Raw genomic sequence first — 22128 nt, forward strand, 5'->3', positions numbered from 1 at the left:
AAATATCTGAGTAGCTTGCTGTACAGATTTTGGTGTTGTTTTCCTAGTCCTCACAATTGCATAAGTCAATTCCTTGCAATAAATTACCTAATATCTACCTCCTACTGGCTCTGCTTCTTTGGTGGTCAAACCCTGACTGATACAATCACCTAGCACAGGAATATCATATTGCTGTCATTATTAATTAAATGCATACTTTTTGTACCAAGATGACTTTGTGTTAACTGGGCAGCACCAGTACCTGGGAACAGGGGAAGAGAGGCTAGGCTATGATGGCTCAATCAGAAATATTCTGAATTAATTTGGTAGGAAAATAGGCTTTATTCAAAGCCAGCTTTGAAGGAAGACCACCTAGTAACACCAAGTTCCAAGAGAAACAGTGCAGAACAAGACAGGCAGTTTCTGTCCCTCAGTGTACATTTATAGCCTGAATAAGATATCAGTTTAGGCTTGTAGAACACTGGGTGATCACTACCAAAGGGAGTAATGTGGTGATGGCTGCTGCTGTTGAGACCGACTGGACCTCTCTGGGCTGGTGACTGAGTTTCTGAGGCTCTTTCCTGGGGCTGAATGTGACTAGAAAGCTGGGACTGGGTGATAACGAGCCAGTTCTGACACTGTGACTCGGACAGACATTGAGGAGGTCAAAGACTGAGGTCTGGCTGGTTCCTGGGTAATCTTAATATAATCCATCCTTCAGTGACCATGACTGCTTGAGACCAAAGGACTATTACTGGACATGTTTCTGGGAGGCGATGTCAAAATCATAGTTTAATGAAAGTTGTTATCCACAATTCAGTGGATAACCAAGTGTAGCAAAAAAGCAACATTTGATGAGGCGGAACTTGCAGGCACGGATCAATCCTTCAGAGACCAGGGGCTCTACCGGACTGCTTTCTCCGTCGCTCTCATCCGACGCCAAAGGGGCGGGACTTCCGGTGTGTTTCCGCGGTCCCAGAGCGCGGTGTGAGGTGAGTGAGGCCTTCTGACCTCTTTTTCGTCTTTTGATTTTATTGTGTGTGCGACCAGGCTACCCTCTTTTGGCTTGGAATGTGGAATGCCCTGAACTAGGTCCGTGTCGCCGTGGCGACCGAGGGGACCGGCGGTGGGAACTGTCTTTGAAGGCTTTTCTGTCTGACAAGACGCCTCTACAGACAGCGTTGCTAGGGCTTCCCGAGGCACACGGATTAACTTCTCTTTCTTCTTAACTAGAGACTTTAGCTGTACCTGACTTGGTTCAGTCCTACACTGCGTGAGTTAGGGTAAGGGCTTTCCCTAAACTGACTCTGTTTCTAGTATACAAAACGGATATTACATTTGTGTTAAATATGTGTTTATTAAGCGCCTGATATGTTTTAGGGGTGCAAAAAGATTCAGGTTTCGTGGGGAAAGGGGACAGCCCTGAATCAAACATGCAAAGTTGCAACCGTATAATTGAAATGGAAGAGTACAAGGCACCTTGATTGTATCACAGGGCATCTAACCTAGTCCTGGGTCAAGGAAGCTTCATTGAGATGAATATTGAGCTGAGATCAGAAATTTTTGACCGTTTGGTGGAGAGAGTTTTCTCTAATTTGAGGTTCTAAAAAAGGCCATTGTGGTTGGAACAGAGAGCCTAGCATCAAACAAGCTGGAGGGGCTGCCAAGCCAAAGCGGGTGCAGGTTTTTTAGGTCACAGTAAGAATTTTGGTTTCCTAGAGCTACAGGGGAAGCCATTCAGGGGACTAAGTGTGGGTGGTGACCTGATTAGATGGATATTTTGAAAAGGTCTCTTTGGCTGTTGAGTAGAGAATAGATTGAGGGAAAATCATTCTCTGAGTGAGAGCTGATGCTAGTTTGAAGGCACTGGGTGAATAGTTTGGATTAGGGAAGTGGAGAGAGTTGTGATCGATAGTTGTGATCTTCTGCATGCCAGGACTGTGAGAAACTCAGAGCTGTAGTGAGGCAGATTGGTACACTGCAGAGTTTTGTGCGTATTCAGTAAACCTTTTCCCAGCCTCTCTGTGCCAGGCCATGTACCAGCTGCTGGAGATAATAGTGAAGAGGATTGAAGGATGGTGGAATTAGAATGGAAAAAAAAGTCATTATCAAGGAGGAGCACACAAATGCCACAGGAAGGGTGGCTAATTGGTGAGCAGTTATTCTAAATGGAATATCTGTTCATTCACAAGTATTTATTAAGCACTTTTTGAATTCCAGGTTATGGATAGGAAAATGAAGATACAAATATTTAGAGCAGTGGTTTCCAAACTTTTTTGACTGTGACCTGCAGTAACAAATACATTCATGTCATGACTAGACATGCACACAAACACACAGTTTCAGAAAATAATGCTCATCCTTACTACTTATAATGTATTCAGGTATTTTAAAAATTATACTCTTTTTTAAAACAAAATTTTTAGTTGGAGATAGACACAACACCTTTATTTTGATTAGTTATTTTTATATGGTGCTGAGGATCAAACCCAGTGCTTCACAAATGGTAGGCAAGTGCTCTACCACTGAACCTCAAACCCTGCTTCAAGAATTCTGCCCTTTTTATTTAAAAATATAGTGCTGATCAAAACCTTCTAAATAGACTTCTTAACTCATTTATGGGTTGTAACTTACAGTTTGGAAAAAAATGCTAATTTAGAGTGAGAGTCATTTGTTGTCATTTTTGAGTAAAGGCAATAAAATATGCTCCCAGTATTTTTGGAAAAGTTTTGGTCTTCCCACACTGTTTTATTTGTTTAAAATAAAAAGCGATATCTTGGTGTAGTGATGCATGCCTGTAATCCTAGTGACTCAGTAGTCTGGGGTAGGAGGGTCCCAAGTTTGAGGTCAGCCTCTGTGACTTAATGAGACCCTGTCTTTAAATAAAAAGGACTAGGGATATAGCTCAGGAGTAGAGTGCCCCTGGGTTCAATCCCCAGTACCACCAAAAAAAAAAAAAAAATAGTAAACAGAACTAAACAAACAGTTGGTTTTTCTGTTTGTGAAAATTTGAGGTCTTGTTTGTACTTCCAGCTAGATTGGAAGTACCTGAAGGGCAGTAACTGTCTTATTCTGTGGATTTTAGGGCCTAGCAAAATGAGGGTACTTGGTGAATATTTGTCAAATTGAATAGGTAGGTGAATCATGAATAGAAGTTTAGATAATTGGTTGGAACCATTCTTAGAAATACCATTGAGGCATCATCTGCCTACAGAGATTTTTTTTTTCCAGTTTTGTTTTGTTCTGTTTAATCAGTGTGTCCTCACAGGAGGTTGAAGTAGGCAAAATAAGTTTTCTAGCCTCCTTTGTCTCTAAATACTGATCCTAGGCCACTTCTGCCACCTGTATTCATTCTGCCACAGAATGTGCCTCTTTGGGAAGTTGCTTCACTCCTTGGAGTTTAGAGGGTTTTATGAGTTAAAAAAAAGGGGGGGGGGATTTGTGGTTGAAAAGCTCTACACTCCTCAAATCTTTTGTGCCTTGTAGATGCTGATGGGAAATGGGATATGTACTTGATTTAATCATCCTTCCCAAATCTGGGACTCTCAGGGATATGTTTTGGACAGAAATATAGCTTAAAATGATTTGGGGGACTGGGGTTGTGGCACAGTGGTAGAGCACTTGCCTAGCATGTGTGAGACACTGGGTTTGATCCTCAGCACCACATAAAAATAAATAATAAAGGTCCAACAACTAAAAAAAATTTAAAAAGATGATGTGGCCATGGTTATAGTTTAGAATGAAGCATTCAGGCTTTTCCCACCTTCAACCTCTGTTGGGATAGAGATATCTGAGAACAGATCATCAGAGTGGGCAGTAGAAATTACCCTGGCCTGCCAGGCTGAGAACACAGATTTCATTTTGGGCCTTGTGTAACCTATCACTTTTTTAAAACTAGTGACTTTCTACCTGTGAAATTAGTGTTCTTGCTTCTTAAATTAAAACACAAAAATCCTCTTCTATCATCCTCATTTTCCTCATCTGTAAAACAGATACAATGAGGTTTAAGGGAGACAATTATGTCAGGGAGTATAATTCAACATCTGGCACATAGGGAATACTCAGCAAATGAAACAACCTTCCCCAAGTTCTAATGAACTCTTATTTCTTTAATTTTCAGCTATTCTAGAAGACAGGGAAGAAGGATTCTCCTTTTGGTTACCTACCACTGGCCTGTGGCTGCCATGCAGATGGATCCTGAGCTGGCCAAGCATCTCTTCTTTGAAGGGGCTACTGTGGTCATCCTGAACATGCCCAAGGGGACAGAGTTTGGCATTGACTACAATTCCTGGGAAGTGGGGCCTAAGTTCCGGGGTGTGAAGATGATTCCCCCGGGAATCCACTTCCTCCACTACAGCTCTGTAGACAAGGCCAATCCCAGGGAGGTTGGCCCTCGTATGGGCTTCTTTCTTAGCCTGCAGCAGCGGGGGCTGACAGTTTTACGCTGGAATGCCATCCGGGAAGAGGTAGACTTGTCCCCAGCCCCAGAGGCTGAAGTAGAAGCCATGAGGGCCAATCTTCAAGAGCTGGATCAATTTCTGGGGCCTTACCCATATGCCACACTCAAAAAATGGATCTCACTCACCAACTTTGTTAGTGAGGCCACGATGGAGAAACTACAACCTGAGAGCCGACAGATCTGTGCCTTCTCAGATGTGCTGCCGGTTCTCTCCATGAAGCATACCAAGGATCGAGTGGGGCAGAACCTACCCCTCTGTGGCACTGAGTGTAAAAGCTACCAAGAGGGCCTGGCCCGGCTACCTGAAATGAAACCCAGAGCTGGGACAGAGATCCGCTTCTCGGAGCTACCCACACAGATGTTTCCAGCAGGTGCCACACCAGCAGAGATAACCAGGCACAGCATGGACCTGAGCTATGCGTTGGAGACTGTGCTTAACAAGCAGTTCCCCAGCAGCCCCCAGGATGTGCTTGGTGAGAAGCAGCAATGCTCTAGGAATGGGCCCAGGGAATGATGTTAGTATGGGTGTTTTAGAATAGGGGGTGAATCTTAGGTTTTCTAGTTCAGTGGTTCTTAAACCTAGGTGGGAGGTGGACTCACCCAGTATACTTTTTAAAGGTATAAATATATGTTTACCCTACTAGTTAAAGATATAAATGTATGTTTACCCTTATCCTTGGAGAGTTTGAGTCAAGAGATAAGGAGTGGGACTCTAGCAATTTATCTTTCTGGCTAACTGGCCATCTTTCTATCTAATAAGCCCCCTATGTGAACCTGTATTTGGGAACTATTGATATGATCTAGCCCTGTAGAGGGAAGGGATTTGGTTAACAGAGTGGTCAGACTGAGACCAGGGCACAGGGCTCCTGGTTCCTAGGCCAGATTTGTGCTCCTAATAGCCCCCGTGCCACCTTAGTTTGATCCTCAGTCTTTTAAGATACTGGTCTACTACTGTCTTAAAATTGGATAGTGGTTTTTATTTTAATTTTTGTCATTTTTATTGTTGCTTCCCCCCCTTATTACAAAAAATACATATCATAAAAGAAAAAACAAAATTCACTTCACATCCTACATCCTAGAAATAACCATTTTCACATTTACTTTCCTTCTTTTTTCTCTGTATTTCTTTTTTTTAATATTTATTTTTTAGTTATAGTGGGCACAATGTCTTTATTTTATGTTTATGTGGTGTCTTGAGGATTGAACCCAGTGCCTCACGAATGCTAGGTGAGCACTCTACCTCTGAGCCACAATCCCAGATCCTTTCTCTGTATTTCTTTGTATTTCATTTTAATATTTTCTCTATTTCTGAGTATTATAATCTTTTAAAAATTTAATTTCATGTTTAGGTATATTCTGACTTTTTAAAAACAGTATTAAAGTATGTTACTTTGAAGTCAAAAACAAAACTTTTTTCATGTTAGTGAAAGGATCAGCCATTTTTAGTGGCTGGTTAGTGTTCAGTTCTCTGTTGATGGATCTTCAAAAAGTTTCTTTATTTTTCTATTGTGGACTTATGAACATCCTGGGTGTACTTACACATGTTTATGATTGTAATTGCTGGATCAGAATGTGCACATTACCAAGAGATTTGCATCCTCATTATCTGGTAGAAAGCTATTGCCCACCTCCTTTGGATAGTATTGAACATGGTGTTTTAGCAACGTCCTCTTTGAATTAAATGGTTGAAAAGTGGCACCTCATTTCTGTTTATATTTCTTCCAGTTGTCCAAGTAATGTGCATGTTTTCCTGTTGGAAAGTTGGTGAGAAATTTGATTACGGGGCTTTTTTTTTTTTTTTTCTCATTGACTCAGCTGATAACATAAAAGAACATCTTTTATATCTTTTTTAATTGTAATTGGACACAATACCTTTATTTATTTATTTTTATGTGGTGCTTAGGATCGAACCCAGGGCCTCGCATGTGCTGGGCAAGTGCTCTACCGCTGAGCCACAATCGCAGCCCATAAAAGAACATTTTTAATGGATATATCTTCATGCATTACATACTATTTTCATGTAAAAAGTAACACTTGGAATCCTAGCTTAAAATGAATAGAAGTTCTATTATCTACCTTGTAGGCTTTTCAATTTTTCAAAATACATCCTATGAAAAGATCTGTTATAACAGGGATAGCTTTGAATCTGCATGACAGCTCCTTAAAAATATTTCTGATATCATAATTTAATTGTAGGCAAGATTGGGAATGTACAAATTTAAATATCCTAAATGCAAAGAATAGGTCAATATTTAGTTTTGCAAATTAAACAGGTAAAGCCAACTAGAGAAATCATTGCACAAAGAAAATTTGACTGTAATTGGTGAAACATCCAAAACACCTAGACTAAGAAACTATTCACACAATTCAGACTTGGATACACAAGCTTGGGAGCTGGTTTTTCTAAAGGTGACAGATCAAATGCCATACATTTAGCTAGTTTTTCTAAAGGTGACAGATCAAATGCCATACATTTAAGGAGGTATTTGGTGTTGTGCTTATCTGTTCTTTTTATGGCCCACATGTATCTACTCCTCATTAAACTTACAGCCACCTTGGAAACCAAGGAGAATGCCTTTGGTCAGCCATGATATATCTGTGGCAGCCAGAGACCCAGTTGCTTGCCCATGAACAGTGGCTTCTAGATCAGCAGATCTCTTATGTTTGAGACAGGCTTTCCTGGAAATTGGGAATAATAACTATTTTTTTTATTAGTTCTGCTTTGGGCCAGGTTTTATGCTAAATGCTTTACAAGCACTACATTAATTGGTTTAATTTTTACTATAGCTCTCAAATAAGGAAATTGAGGCATAAATAGATTAAGTAACTTGCCCAAGGTTACACAGATGCTAAGTGGTAGAGCTAAGATTTGAATCCAGGCAGTTTGGCTCCAGAGCCCATGCTCTTAGCCACTGAGCTGCTCTTAGAGATTAAATCACAGAGCCCTGTGATTAAATAAACAAAAATAAGCTGACTGGCAGGCTAGCCCTGGAATAAGTACTCACAAATTTTCCTGTTCTAAAAGTGTTCCCACCCAGTAGAGAATCGGTTTTATCTTTCTGTTATTAATGTTGCAGAGCATTGGATGTATATGCAATCTTAGGCAAGTCTTTGACCTCATCTATAAAATGGGGAAATACCACTTTCCCTGATCACCTTGTGGAGATGGATTGAAGGTTTTATGGTGTAATGCTGCATTTCTCTGACCTCAAGCAGGGTCATCTGCATTGGAATCACCCAGGGAGCTTATTAGAGTTACAAATCTTCAGCCATCATGTCTCCTAATGCCAAAGTCTCTGAGGGTAAGACTTGGGCAGCTTCACTTTTAATGAGCTCCCCTAATTATTCTGGTGGGCAGCCAAATTTGAGATCCACATATTTTGTAAACTTTTACAATGCCAGGAAAGTACTAGGAAAACCTTTTATCTTGCAGTCAGATTTTACAGAACTCCAAAGCAGTTTAGTCTCCCATGGCTTGAATTTATAGCGTTTAGCAAATATTTACTGAGTACCTACTAGGTGTAAAATCCTATACTAGCCTCTGCTGGAATGCCAGAATAGAAGACCTCCTTATTGCTGAGTTCCAGTGGAATTGATGGTCTTGTGAACCACACAGGGTAGAGTCAACTGGTGCTCCTTACCCTCAGGATCATTTCTGTTCTCTACACCTTTCAGGTGAACTCCAGTTTGCCTTTGTGTGCTTCCTGCTGGGCAACGTGTATGAAGCATTTGAGCATTGGAAGCGGCTTCTGAATCTCCTTTGCCGATCAGAAGCAGCCATGGTAAAGCATCACACCCTATACATCAACCTCATCTCCATCCTGTACCACCAGCTTGGTGAGATCCCTGCCGACTTCTTTGTGGACATTGTCTCCCAAGACAACTTCCTTACCAGTACTTTACAGGTGAGCAGTTTTTTGGCTGATACCCATGTGGGTCAGAATAAAGGCAAGGGTATAAAAGCATCCTAAAGAAGATTACCTTACTGTTCCTTGCTGTTCTTCCATGACCCAAAAGTTTCTTAATTGCATTCCCTTTCTTGAGGTGTTTCCTGGTTCTCTTCTACACTAGAGGCCCTGTCCCTATACCACCTTCTCCCACCTCATTCCCAGAGGGCCTAGCATTGGGGTACTTGGAATTTGAATCTTCTTCACCTCTTTGGGTTACCCAGCTGTATCATCAGTCAGTTTTTTTATCTGAGGAAGACTACTAAGTGAAGAAAAAGAGATTTATTTGTGCAAGGTATTGGAGGCTGAAAGTCCAAGATGGGGCAACACTATTGTTTTGGCCTCTGGTGAGGGCTTAACAACAGAAGGCCTCATGGTGGGAGCACATACAGGAGAAAGAGATCGCCTCCAGACAGGAAGCCAGAGAGTATAGGGCATGGCTGAACTTATTCTTTTATATCCTCTCACAAGAATTACATTAATCTTCAAGAGCACTACCCTAGTGACCTAAGGACCTTCTGCTAGACCCTGCGTCTTAACATTGCCACTCTGGGACCAAACTTCCAATACATGTGGTTTGGACAAACCACATCCAAACAAGAGCAAAACAGCTTTTCTTTCTCCCTGTAGCTGTGAATTGCTACAACCCAATAGGGCAGAGTTTTGAAGCCTGTTATTCCCAGTGAAACATCTGCAGCTCCTTAGATCTCATTTAAGCATTAAAGTAACTTTGATTTCCTGTTCAAACAAAATGTGCCAGTTTCTGCAGAGATTCTCTGACAGAAAAAGTGAAATTTGCTTTTAACTTGGCAATTAAATTTTCATTATGAGTGGTAATTAGGGAAGAAGCTTCAAACAACTTACAATCTTCATCCTGTGCTATTTCTTCCCTTTGCAAACAGATTAGTTTCCTTTATGTACTTGGGACAGCCTCTGTCACTCATATTTTGTAACTTTCTCAAGTATAGAAGAGGAAGAAGCAGCTTGCTGTCAGTTTCCATACTTTTTCTCCCATGAGCTGCTTTCTTCTTCTCATGAGTGAGACCCCCTTGAGGCCTATTCCATACAAGGTGGCTCCTCATTGACCTCCCACTCCCATCCAGGGTAAGGGAGGAAACTAGCATCCACTAAATGCCTGTTGGTCTCAGGCATCAAGTTTATCATGTTATATGGGTTCCTTCATTTAATCTCTTTGGAATCCTGTAAGGCAGAGGGATTATTCCCATTTTACAAATGAAAAACAGATTCAGAAAGGTTAAATCACTTACTTACGGTCACACGGCTGGCCAGGGGAAGTCAGGATTCATACACATGCTTGTGACTTTGGTGCATATTCTTGTGCCCCCATTGTACTGAAAGTAGTATAGATTTCCTAGAAGGACTCCTGATTGACATTGGTGGAGACACTATCGGGGCATGTTTCTCAGATACAAAACACTTTTCTAAAACTAACAGGCTGTTGGAAAAGTTCCTGTGATTAGGCACCTGACTTGAAACTCTGGTAGTTGGAGGACCATGGAGATGAGTCAGTAGGCTGATGACTTAAGCCTGGTGCATTCCACTTCAGAAAAATTATAAAATTGCCCTTTTATTGGTTCTTGATATAACAAGAGATATTAAATCTCTTTATTCTTCCTCTGTGGGACCCCACACCTCACCCTCAAAGTTACTGGTCCTGGCTTGCATGTGAGGAGACCTCCAGCAGTGACTACAGCCAAAGGGAGTAATTTTCTGCCTTTGCATTGTGAGTGGATGCTGTTGCACAAACATAGGAGGGCCACAGTACCGTGGCTGTCCCTGTCAGCAGAAGCAGCAGCTGAGCTCTCGTTGTTGAGACTTTATTGTCAGCAATGATCAACAAAGCAGACAGAGCCCAGCTGGATTGCTAGATACCCAGGTGAATTGGGAAGGCTGATAGTTGGAAAAATTCTGTTTGGACTTTTCACTAAGACAATTTGATATCATTATTTGGAAAAATTCAGGACATGTGCCTTTAAAGAAATAAATCAGCAAATGGTTTTGATCATTCTTTGTATACAACTGATTGTATTGAGGAATACATGTTGGAGTTAGCCAGGGTTCTTGCCTTCAAGGGATTCGTTCATGGATTTAGTGGTCATTGACTGAGCACCTGATCTATACAAGGCTCTGTTCTAGAAATGGGAATATAACCTCAAGCAAGAGTTTCTAATGTATAACTTAATTTTGATGGAAAAGTAAACAGATGAGTTAACCAGGTAACTCCAGATACTAATGCATTTTAGAAGGCAGTCCTGCCCCCCACACCATTGCCCTAGCCCAGGCCTTTTGTTCTCCCCTAGATTACATCAGTCTTCAGTCTCCCTGGTTAGCCCATTTGTCACTGCCATCTGAGTTGCTCCAGAATACAGATCTGATCCTACTTCTCTGTGGCTCCTCATTACATAGAAAATTAGAAGTCCAAACATAGTCCCAGGGCCTATTCTGATGTGGCTCTTACCCTGTTTTCCAGTTTCTCCTTTCTCTCCCTGTTTTACCCATGAATCTAGTACTAGTGGTGGTCTCCTTACAGGTTCCCAGACAATCAAACCATGTTTCATGCCTTTTTTTTTTTTTTTTTTTAAAGAGGTGGGAGTCTCACTGAGTTTCTCAGGCTGGCCTTAATCTCCTGTGGTTCTTCTGCCTTAGCCTCCAGAATAGCTAGGACAACAGGTGTGCACCACCAGACCTAGTACTGCCTTTTTTATATATTGTAAAAAGCACATCACCTGAGATTTACCTTTTTTTTTTTTTTATTTTTTTTAAAGAGAGAGTGAGAGAGGAGAGAGAGAGAGAGAGAGAGAGAGAGAGAGAGAGAGAGAATTTTTTTAATATTTATTTTTTAGTTCTCGGCGGACACAACATCTTCGTTTGTATGTGGTGCTGAGGATCGAACCCGGGCCGCACGCATGCCAGGCGAGCGCGCTACCGCTGAGCCACATCTCCAGCCCGAGATTTACCTTCTTAACAGATTTTTTTAAATTACCTTTTTTTTATTTACTTTATTTATTTATTTTTTATGTGGTGGTAAAGATCAAACCCAGTACCTCACAAGTGTGAGGCAAGCGCTCTACCGCTAAGTTATAACCCCAGCCCCTAATTACCTTTATTTTTTTTTCAGTTTAGTTTGTTTTTGTGGTGCTGACGATCGAACCCAGTGCCCCAAGCATGCTAGGAAGTACTCTGCCACTTAGCCACAACCCCAGCCCTCTTTAACAGATTTTTAAGTGTTTGGTATTATTAATCATAAGCTTAATGTTGTCCAGAAGATTGCTAGAACTTTTTCACATTGCATAACTGAAACTTGGCTTTCATTTTTTCTGCCTTCTGGACTGAACCTGGACTTCTCTCTACCTGATGTATATTTGCTCATCCTGCAGCATCCCTCTCTGTGAGGCCAGCCCTCATCTCCCTCATTTCCATACTCTTAGCCTGCTTTGGACTTTTCCCTAGTATATTGCATGGCTTGTTCTTCCTGGAATTATTATTTTCTGCTTGACACCTCCAACAAGCTATGAATTCCCTTTACACAAAGCCTATTTTTTTTTAATCTGGTTATTTTCCGCACCTAGTCAAGGCCTACCACTTATCTCACTTTTTGTTATTGGTTGTTGTTAGATGGAAAAAATGCATAGTTCCCTTGGCGATATAATATAAATATAAACAGTGAAGTTTGATCAAAGGGTATTAGGATCACGAAAGAGGGAGTGATTAATTCTGACTGGGATTGAGATTGAAGGGATAGAGGATCGGGAATGGCTTTATGTAAAGGGACATTTGACCATGATCGTGAAGGATGATTGATACTTCAAAAGTCACAGTGTGAACAAGGGTATTGTAAAACTTTTTATTATTATTTTTTTTAATGGAGAGTCACATTGATGTCATCTTGGCAGTAAGAATCTAGTCCTCTACACAGAGGCATTCAGTCAGGGTGTTTGTGACTGAATGAATCAGCCCATAAAAGCCTTCCTCAGCTAGCAGCCTGCTCTCACCCCAGGTAGTCAAGTAAGTGGAGTTGGCTTCCTTACTTAGGAGCTTAAATGGCTATTGCCCATGGAGAGGGACTGGTGTTTGTATGTGTAAGCACTTAAAAGACATTAAAGATAGCCGCATTAGCATGGATAAAATCAGCCCCATAATGGCCTCAACCATTAATTTTTTTTTTCATCTTTCCCATGTGAGTAGATGCCATTGATTTTTACAAATCCCTTGGATTTAGTTTGAATAAAAATTATTTGTTTTACAAAAATAGATGCAGTTTTATATAAAGTAACTTAAATCACCATAATTTGTTTAAAACCAGTGAAGGGATAATCTGAATTTAATAGCAGTATGTTAGAAAGAGTTATGTACAAATAAGGATTCTTATTGCTGGTTGTATAGCATTTAGGCATATAGTCATAAAACATGGGGTTTGTTTTTGTTTTTGTTTTTGTTTTTTAATCTTAGTAGACCACAGATGCTTTCCAGCTGAAGGTCTTGCCAGTACTCTGGATGCTAATGTCGATCTCTAACCTTAAGGAAAACATTGACTCTAACAGTGATGTCTGTAGTATTTTTATCATAACACCAGCTATGATGAATTTACCTACTGATATACCTTCTTTCTTCAAATGCTGCTTTAATGCTCAGTGTTGCCTCATTTAGCCTTCACAACAATCCTAGAAGTTAACCATATAATCCTATCATACAAATGAGGAAACAGCCTGAGAGAGGCCATACAATTTTGTCCACCATTATTTCGTAGCTAGTGTATGACAAGGCTGAGCTGTGGGTTCTAAAGCCTATGATGTGCTCCCTTATATGCTTAGAGCCCCAGATGAAACATCCTAAATTCTTTTAAACTGTTCTCAGAAGTCATGATTCCTGTTGCTGTTCATCTTTCTGGTCATCACTGACAAGTGTGATAGTCTTATGTTTAACACCACTTCCTCTAATAAAATGTTATACTTCTAGTAGTTTCATTCTAATTTAATAATCATTCGGGTACTGAAAAAACTAGGAAATTTCTTTTTTTTTTTTTTTTTTTGGTCTAGCCAATGAGCTAAAATAGCAACTCAGTTAGCTTCTTTCATATTTTGAATTTCTCACAATGACCTGACTGAACTCAATTTATTTAACCTGGGTTTAAAAAAAAAAAAAAAAAGCTTTCACATTAATGACTAGAGTAATTTAAATTTTTATAACGGATTTAATGATTGACGTGTTTATACATTTTTTATATTTGAAGAAAATCACCAAATGGCTGTGCTTTTTATTTTAGATAAATGCATTTGTTTGTAAAATGTGATTATCCTATTTAAAGGTATTTTTTAATATCTAAGATTAATCTGACCAAATTAAGGTGATTCATTTCTCAGTGATGTTTACTTGATTTCACCTTAGTGAATAAAATGGCCAGATCATGACTATTTTCTAAAGAAAGCATGAAATTATTCTGAAAATAAAAGAATCAGGATAAATGATTGCTTGAAAAAGAAGTACTCTTTAAACATCTTTTCTGAAATGTTTTTAAAATATCAAGAAGATGCCAGGAGCTGGGAGTGAGGGGAGGTTTTAACTGCCAGAGGGCAGCACCAGGGTGGTTTTTGAAGTGACTAAACTGTTCTGATTGTGTTGATGGATACATGCATCCTTTTTGGTCTTCAGACTCAGAACTGATTCCAAAAGAAAACACTAGATATATATCATATGGTGGTTATATGGTTATATACATTTGTCCAGATGAATTAAACACTTAAACAATGGTTGAGTTTAATTATATGCAAATTATACCTCAGTAAAGCTGATGTAAAACAAAACAGAACAACAACAACAAAAGAGTAGACCTAAACTGTGCTCTGGGTCTTAGAGGCCCACAGAGGACACAGTTTCAGAATCATCTTACAGGTGTCCAACAGGGCAGTGCTGAAAATTTAATTTCAGGGATGCATTTAGTCTCTGTCAATATAAAAGAAGGTCTTGGTGGGAGAAAAGAACTCAGCTGAGCTATCCCTGTGTGGACTGGGTCTTGCTCAGCACTTATCACTGCATGGTGCAGCATACCTAGTGTCCTGGTCCATACAATGGGAATAGTAATTGTCTGTCCTCCTACCTACTAGGTTTGTAGTAAAGATTGAAGTGACAAGTTCTTTAAAAAGGACAAAGCACTTTTCAAATTAGAAGCCTATTTTTTAGACCAAAACCTTCTGTCGTACCCACTTCTAGCTGACTTTACTCTCAAGCATCTTTGAAAGGTGGGTGGGGAGGGTGGATGATGACTGTGAGCCCAGCTTGTTCCAGCCTCTCACTTCCGGCCATTGCCAAATTGGGGCATTCTGTGTTTCGTTCTTACTGTGAGCATCCTGTGGACCCTAACTCCTGGCCAAGCCTGGGTGGTGTGCTATGGGAGACACATTGATAATTAGGATTAATTCCCTACTGTTTAGGACACACTGTGATGATGCAAATACTATGCCATAAGGGAGGCTCAGGCTCTGTACTAAAGGAAGAGAGGCTGGAGGAGTTCATTTCAACCCTGGCCTTTACAAAAGGCATGACACAGGGGTTAGTTTAAGAGCGAGTGGCATTCAGGGGCCTGGTACACAAGCCTCCTCCTTTTCTCTCCAGCACCATCACATAATTATTGAGCATTCATTTTGGTGCTAGGTACTACGCAAAAGAACCAAAAATGGATTTTCCCTGAACCTGTGGTTGTCTTCATTCTTTTGTTCATTAAACATCTCATGGGTCCCTTTTATTTTATATGTCACTGCCAGGTGTGTGGAATGCAGATATGAAAGGGGTCACTGCTGGGCTGGAGTCGTGGCTCAATGGTACAGTGCTTGCCTGACATGCATGAGACCCTGGGTTCGATCCTCAGTGCTGCATATAAATAAATTAATTAAATAAAAGATCCATTGATAACTAAATAAATAAATAAAAAGAAAAGAAAAGAAAGGGTCACTGCTTTGAGTTGCTCTTTTGGGGCAAGATCAATAGTAAATGGCCTATTTTACTGAGATAGAGGCCATGATTGAGATACCCTTGATATGGGGGAGCCAAGGAGCACCAAATTCCACCATTGGCTTGGAAAGATAGACCAAAGAAGGTGGTGTCTGGCTGAGCTTGAGTCAGGAGAAATTGACAAGATGAAGAAAGAGAAAAGGTGGAAGAGTGAAAAAGCAGAGGGAAGAAAAGCATGGGTGCACAGAGGAGGCAATTGAGTATGTTTGGGCAGCTGCTCAACATGGCTAGAGAAGAGGGGCTGCAGGGAGAATAATACAATTTACTGTGTAAGGAAGGGGAACAGGAAGAGGCTTTTGTTCATTCAGCCCAGCAGGCCCCCCATGACCTCTGGAGACAGATCCATGTATGTGCAGGGCCTCTAGAGCTAATGCAGTTTGAAAGGAGGCTTCTCTGTTGTCCCTCCCAGGCTCTCCCCCAGAGTTCAGCCATGCTTCAGGGCAGGCTCCATTAGCTGCCTTCAGACAGGCCAACTGCTGGTTTCTCCACTGCCCCCTCACCACTGAGATCACACAGCTCCTCTAATTAGTTATTGATCTGGTACTTTGTTGTGGACACACTTCCTTCTCCTCTGTTTAGTCAATTCCTGAGTTAATGAAGCCAAATTCTGTACCTTGTGCCTTCCCCCTCCTCCTGCCCATCACTTCTGCCTCTGCTTCTGTTGCTACTCTTCCAACAAAATGACTCTAAACAATGATCATTGAAAATGAGCCTCACCCTCCTGCTAACAGAAGGAAGAATGGTGGAGAAGCTGGTGGGAGCGTATTGTCCCTGGAATCCATTTCAGAGAATGCCTTTGGCCTGTGTCAAATCTGGTCTCTGGAGCTCAGGGTCCTTGTGTGGCCTGAAGATGATGTGGATTTAACAGCTGCTTTTGCCCTCATGTCCATGTCTCAGGGTGGTCCTCCTGTAGTGTAGCAGATAACAGTCTGGGAAAAACCATTTCTTCTTTCTGGATATTTAATTCTTCTCCTTCATTTAACTCTTCTCCATCTCCATGTCCTTAAAATACACATTCAAGTGTATATTCCCAAGGGATGGTGAAGAGCCAATTGGATACTGTAGTAAGAGTGTTAGAGGAATAGTGAGTTTGTTGTTATTCTTAAAAGGAATTGAGATCCAGGATAATGGGTTTTCAGATGTGGAGAAAATTGCTGTGCTACCCCACCCATGTTTGCATGAGATGAAAATGAGTTCATGAGAACATCGCAATAAGGGACAAATATCTAGAATATATAAAGAACTGCTATAACTCAACATACACACAAAATAAAAACCTAATTTTTAAAATGAGTAGGTATTTGCCAAAAAAAAAAAATACAAATGATCAATAAGTACATGAAAATATGTCCAACATCACTAAACAGAAATATAAATCAGAACTACAGTGAGGCTGAGCACAGTGCCATACACCTGTAATCCCAGTGGCTGGGGAGGCTGAGGCAGGAGATTTGCGAGTTCAAAGCCAGCCTCAGCAACAGTGAGGTGCGAAGCAACTCATTGAGACCCTTTCTCTAAATGAAATTCAAAATAGGGCTGGAGATGTGTCTCAGTGGTGGATTGCCCCTGATTTCAATCCCTAGTAAACCCCCACACACCAAAAAAAAAAAAAAAAAAAAAACTACAGTGAGATACCATCCCACACCCATAGTGGCTATTGATAAAAAACAAAACAAAGTAGTAGGTGTTGACCAGAATGTAGCAAAATTGGAACCCCTTGTGTGTTGCTAGTAGAGATACAAAGTGGTATAGATGCTCTTAGAAAACATTGTAGCAGTTCCTCAAAAAATTAAACATAGAATTACCATATGATCCAACAATTCCACTTCTGGGTCTACACTCAGAAGAAAGTAGGGAGAGTAGGGACTCAACAGTGTATTTATACAGCCATTTTGATGGCATTTTATTCACAATATCTAGAAGGTAGGAATAGCCCAAGTAGCCATCAGTAGACAAGTAGACTAACAAATGTGATATGAATATTGTTTTGAAAAGAAAATTTTTGACAATTGTGTTAACATGGATGAACCATAGAGACATTATGCTAAGTGAACTAAGCCAATCACAAAAGGACAGATGTGGGCTGGGGCTGTAGCTCAGTGACAGAGCGCTTACCTAGCATGCGTGAGGCACTGGGTTCGATCCTCAGCACCACATAAAAATAAGCAAATAAAGGCATTCTGGGCTGAGGTTGTGGTTCAGTGGTAGAGCGCTTGCCTAGCACATGGGAGGCCCTGCGTTATCCTCAGCACCACATAAAAATAAATAAATAAGGATGTTGTGTCCAACTACAGCTAAAAAATAAATATTAAAAAAAAATAAAGGCATTCTGTTCATCTACACTACAAAAAAATTTTTTAAAAAAGGACAAATGCTTGCGATTCCTCTTATGTGAGACATGCATAGTCATAGTCATAGAGACAGAGAGTAAAAGTGGTTGCCAGGGACTGAGGGAAGAAAAGAACAGGGTACTCATTCAATGGGTACGGAGTTTGAGGGAAGATGAACAAGATTGGCAATGGGTGGTGGTGATGGTTGTACAACACTGTGGCCCCACTTGGTACCACTGAACTCTATATTTAAAAATGGTTTAAATGGCCGGGCGTGGTGGTACACGCCTGTAATCCCAGCAGCTTGGGAGGCTGAGACAGGAGGATTGCAAGTTCAAAGCCAGCCTCAGCAATGGCAAGGCGCTAAGTAACTCAGTGAGACCCTGTCTCTAATAAAATATAAAAATTGGGCTGGGGATGTGGCTCATTGGTTGAGTGCCCCTGAGTTTAATCCCTGGTACACCCCCCCAAAAAAAAAAGGTTTAAATGGTAAGTATGTATATTTTTCCACAATTTAAACAATGATGATGTTTTTTAAAAATGAACATTAAAGATATCTTTTAAGGGGGTTAGAAGCCTCAAACTGGCAGTCTCTGGCCCACAAAGGAGATTATGGCAGCAGTTTAACCACTTGGCTAAGGCCTGGGACTTTATAGGATCCCAGGGCTTACATGACCCCCAAAGCCTTTCTTAACACATGCTAGTGAAGCTACTATCTCTTCTGATTTTCTGCCCAGGTGCCTCATAGATCTCCACAGGGGTGGAGCCATGTGATGGCCTTGATAGCCTTACTCTCCGTGGGTCATCTCTGCCCAGCATAGTAATTTTCCATTCCAGTCCTGTTTCAGCGACTCAGCTGGGTTTGGACCTTCTTTCTTGGTGGGATGGGGGTGCACAGCAGGTGTCCTGGGCCTGTGCCAGCAGCAGCTGATCCACCGCCCCAGAGAGCTGAGCACCAGGAGGAAATTTCCACAGCTTTCTAGTCTCCTCTGTTCTCAGAAGTGACTTACCCTCTGTTTTCTGTAGGTTTTCTTTTCCTCCGCTTGCAGCATTGCTGTGGATGCCACCCTGAGGAAGAAAGCTGAAAAGTTCCAAGCCCACCTGACCAAGAAGTTCCGGTGGGACTTTGCCTCAGAGCCCGAGGACTGTGCCCCAGTAGTGGTGGAGCTCCCTCAGGGCATCGAGACTGGCTAATTCTGCAAATGTTCAAGCCATGAGAGGCCTCTTCCAATTTGGCTGCAGCCCTGGACTCTTCTTCACCATATCCCATCCTGGAACCCTCCGGGCCAGTGATCCTACCAGGTTTTGTAGAGATGGAGCCAAAATTCACTCCTTCACCAATAAATAAGTTCCTTCATTGCCAAAGAGGCTATATACATTCTGAAAGCACATTTGTGGGTTCCCTGTCAGCCTGGCCCTGGTTCCAACCTGATAGGCTCTTTTAAAAGCTTTTGGGAGAGACCTGCTTCAACAGCAGCATAATTCCTTCGGTTGAGAAGAAATTGAACTGAAGGTCCATGAGAACTAACTGCTTGTTCCAGAGGATGATTAGAAAACAAGAAGCCCCAGGGTTCCAAAATGTCAGTTTGTGATTTTTTTTTTTTTTTTTTTGAGTTAAATGTAGGGTCATGAGCTGAGCCAGAATTTCTGCCTGCCTCTGGTTGAATGGGAGTCCCTGACAGAAAGTGCGGGCCCTCAAGTGCCCAGTATCAGCAGGGGTAACAAAGAAGACAATTAGATTGAGTGACAGGTAATCAGCATTAGCTATTCTCCCTAAATCCCATGCTTCTGTCCAGAGGCCTGGTGGGTAATCTGAAATTGATGTGGTTCCTGATCTCAGGGGCCCAGCTGGTATCACCTCCCATTCATTCTACTCTGAGATCTCAGACCCAAAAGTGGGATGTGGCAGCCCTCAGATGTCCCCATTCCTTACCAGAGCCACCATGACTGTTTCTGAGGACCTGGAGATTCTACCATTAAAAAAAAAGGGTTTTGTCCATGCAGGTTTCTTAGGCCCTGTTGACATTTCATGCTTTTTTCCTGAGCTCTGAAGATGATCTAGTCGGCCTAAATCTTTCATCCCTGCTATGGAGTCTGTCATCAGAGTAATGATGCTTCTGATTTCCCAGGAGTCCCAAGGGCATGCCCATCGTGCTATGTGGGCAGAGTTTTACCTTTGAATGGACACAGTCCCTCTACTCTGACCTCACACTGTTGTACTCTTGAGTCTGGGTGCCATCCTCTCCAGTGCTGGGGCTCACAGCAGGTTTCTGAATGAGAATTCCTGCTGTTTAAGGCTTTCGGTTTTTCTTGTTTCCTTGGAGATGATTTTCCAAGAGCATAATGTACATTAAAGTCTGAATCGAGACTAATCCACTTGTGTGATCTCTCTTACAGATAATCTCCCCACTTTCTGAGCAGCCAAGATGCTGTCTATAGATGTACATCTCCCTGCAGAGTGCCCAGGAGACCCTGTCCTGCCCCTGGAAGGGGCAGGCAGCCAGTGTGACCTCTGTTCCTAGTGAGCATTGGAGACGGGCACACCTTAGCTTTGTAAAATCCTGCAGTTTCACCTCATGTGAATTTACTATTATTTTCCTCCTAAAAGCCCACTCAGCAGAAGTATCTGGGGAGCTTGTTAAAAGTACAAATTCCAGAGAATAAAGTTCTAATACATGCTTCAACGCAGATGAGCCCTCAAAACTGCTAAGTGAAGGAGGGCAGATCCAAAGACCATTCCATTCACATTGAAATGTCCATAGAGATGAAAAAGTTCATAGAGATGGATCGTCAATCACTGGTTGAATAGGGAATTGAAAATGACGGTTAATAGGTTTGGGTTTCTTTATGGGGCAATGAAAATGTGCTGGAATTAGATGGTACTGATGGTGGTAACAATCTTATGAATTCAGTATGCTAAGAACCACTGAAAGTCTACATCTTAAAATGGTGACTATTATGGTATATAAGTTGTACCTCCAAAATAATTTCTAAAAGTGCAAATTCCCATCTCACCCTGCAGGGATTCAGAGGCAGTAAGTTTGGATGAGGCCTGGGTTCTGAAGCATGCTCATTTTGAGTGACATTACTGAGCAGTAACAAGCATTGTGCGTAGTACCTACAGTTGGGAAGAATTTCCCTCCTACTGCACTGTCAGGGCGGTACTTGGAAGTTGGACCCTGTGACCTCGGTCCCCAAGCTCGTCAGTATTCCTCTGTCTACTCAGACATACCCCTGACACACAAACACACTGAAACAGGTTAAATGAGACTAGCCACGTACAGTAAGTGGCCTGTTCTGTTATTTCATTAAATCCTTACAACATCATATGGTAACTATAGTTATCCCCATTCGTCATATGAAAATGTGTTCAGAGAAATTAGGTCATTTTGCCAGGGTTACACAGCTAGTAAGTATAGTGGACAAGAGTCAAGCCATGCTCACTGGTGCCCATAGTCCACTCTGCTGCTGTGATCATAGCTACAGTTTACTCCTGAGCTGCTCCTGTGTGCCCAGGGCAGTTTTCTGCTCTACCCTGCTCCCCAGCTCTCACCTTGGCTCTACTGACAGCCAGCTGTGTGATCTTGGGCAAACTGATTGTATTTGCTGGGCCTCCGTCCCCTTATGTAGAAGAGAGGTGGCTTGGATTTGGGGTTTATGATATAGGTTCTCGAGGCTTCCTTGGCTACTTAAAAGTTGACCTTGTGTTATTTTAAATTTTTTTCAAAAGGAAAACTATAAAGTAATGTGGCTGGGCTGGCAAAAATACAACCCAGTATGTCTCTTGTTTGGGGCTGGAGTGATATCAATTTTAGGTCTTTTGCATGTTCCAGTTGGCAGTTCTGTATGTGCCTTTGATGAATAAAAAATGTGAAAATAAATTAATTATTACTTAATAGTTTCAGTAGTTTTGGAAGGCAGAAGCCTTCGAAACAGAACTATGGGTGTGCTGATCTCGAAGTTCTTTCCAGTTCTAACACATCTGAAAATGAAGCTGTTGGCAGGACCTGGCCTGATTTTTAAATCACCTCAATGCAGCCTCTCGGAGTCTGGCTCTTATTTGCAAGGCTGGTTTATCCTATTAACAGAATCAGCAGAGGTAGTGACTTTCCAACCCCTTCTGCTGTCCCCATGACAAGCCCTCGCTGCTCTGAGCCTCATTTCATCTAATTTCTCACCACTTGAGCAGTGGAGGAGTTCCCTGCCGTTGATTGCCTCTTACCATCAGTAATTATTCCCCCAACGTCATCCTTTGTAAATATTATTTAATATTCCCAGGGCTCCATGACATGCTGGTCTCTAGCTAATCAGACTTTGGTTTGGCCGAGATACCATCCCCTGCTGAAATGGGGGCTGGAATGCAGAATGAACACTCTGGTCAAAGCCA

General features: G+C 41.6%; 1 protein-coding gene across 1 annotated transcript; it reads left to right on the forward strand.

Annotated features, from left to right (window-relative positions):
• The first annotated feature begins 938 nt into the window (after positions 1 to 938).
• On the forward strand, positions 939 to 21626 carry Aar2 (AAR2 splicing factor). Its single transcript, XM_026383269.2, has 4 exons — positions 939 to 971; positions 4100 to 4911; positions 8114 to 8343; positions 18768 to 21626. Exons 2-4 carry the CDS (start codon positions 4164 to 4166, stop codon positions 18933 to 18935), a joined length of 1146 nt encoding a protein of 381 aa, XP_026239054.2. The 5' UTR covers positions 939 to 971; positions 4100 to 4163; the 3' UTR covers positions 18936 to 21626.
• The last annotated feature ends 502 nt before the right edge of the window (positions 21627 to 22128 follow it).

This window comes from Urocitellus parryii, chromosome 6 (genome assembly GCF_045843805.1).
Source record: "Urocitellus parryii isolate mUroPar1 chromosome 6, mUroPar1.hap1, whole genome shotgun sequence".
In the NCBI taxonomy this organism is placed as follows: domain Eukaryota; kingdom Metazoa; phylum Chordata; class Mammalia; order Rodentia; family Sciuridae; genus Urocitellus; species Urocitellus parryii.

Coding starts and splice junctions, on each gene's coding strand:
- Aar2 (XM_026383269.2), top strand. CDS start 4,164: ATGCAGATGGATCCTGAGCTGGCCAAGCATCTCTTCTTTGAAGGGGCT. Junction 4,912..8,113: donor CAGCCCCCAGGATGTGCTTG/GTGAGAAGCAGC, acceptor TACACCTTTCAG/GTGAACTCCAGTTTGCCTTT. Junction 8,344..18,767: donor TCCTTACCAGTACTTTACAG/GTGAGCAGTTTT, acceptor TGTTTTCTGTAG/GTTTTCTTTTCCTCCGCTTG.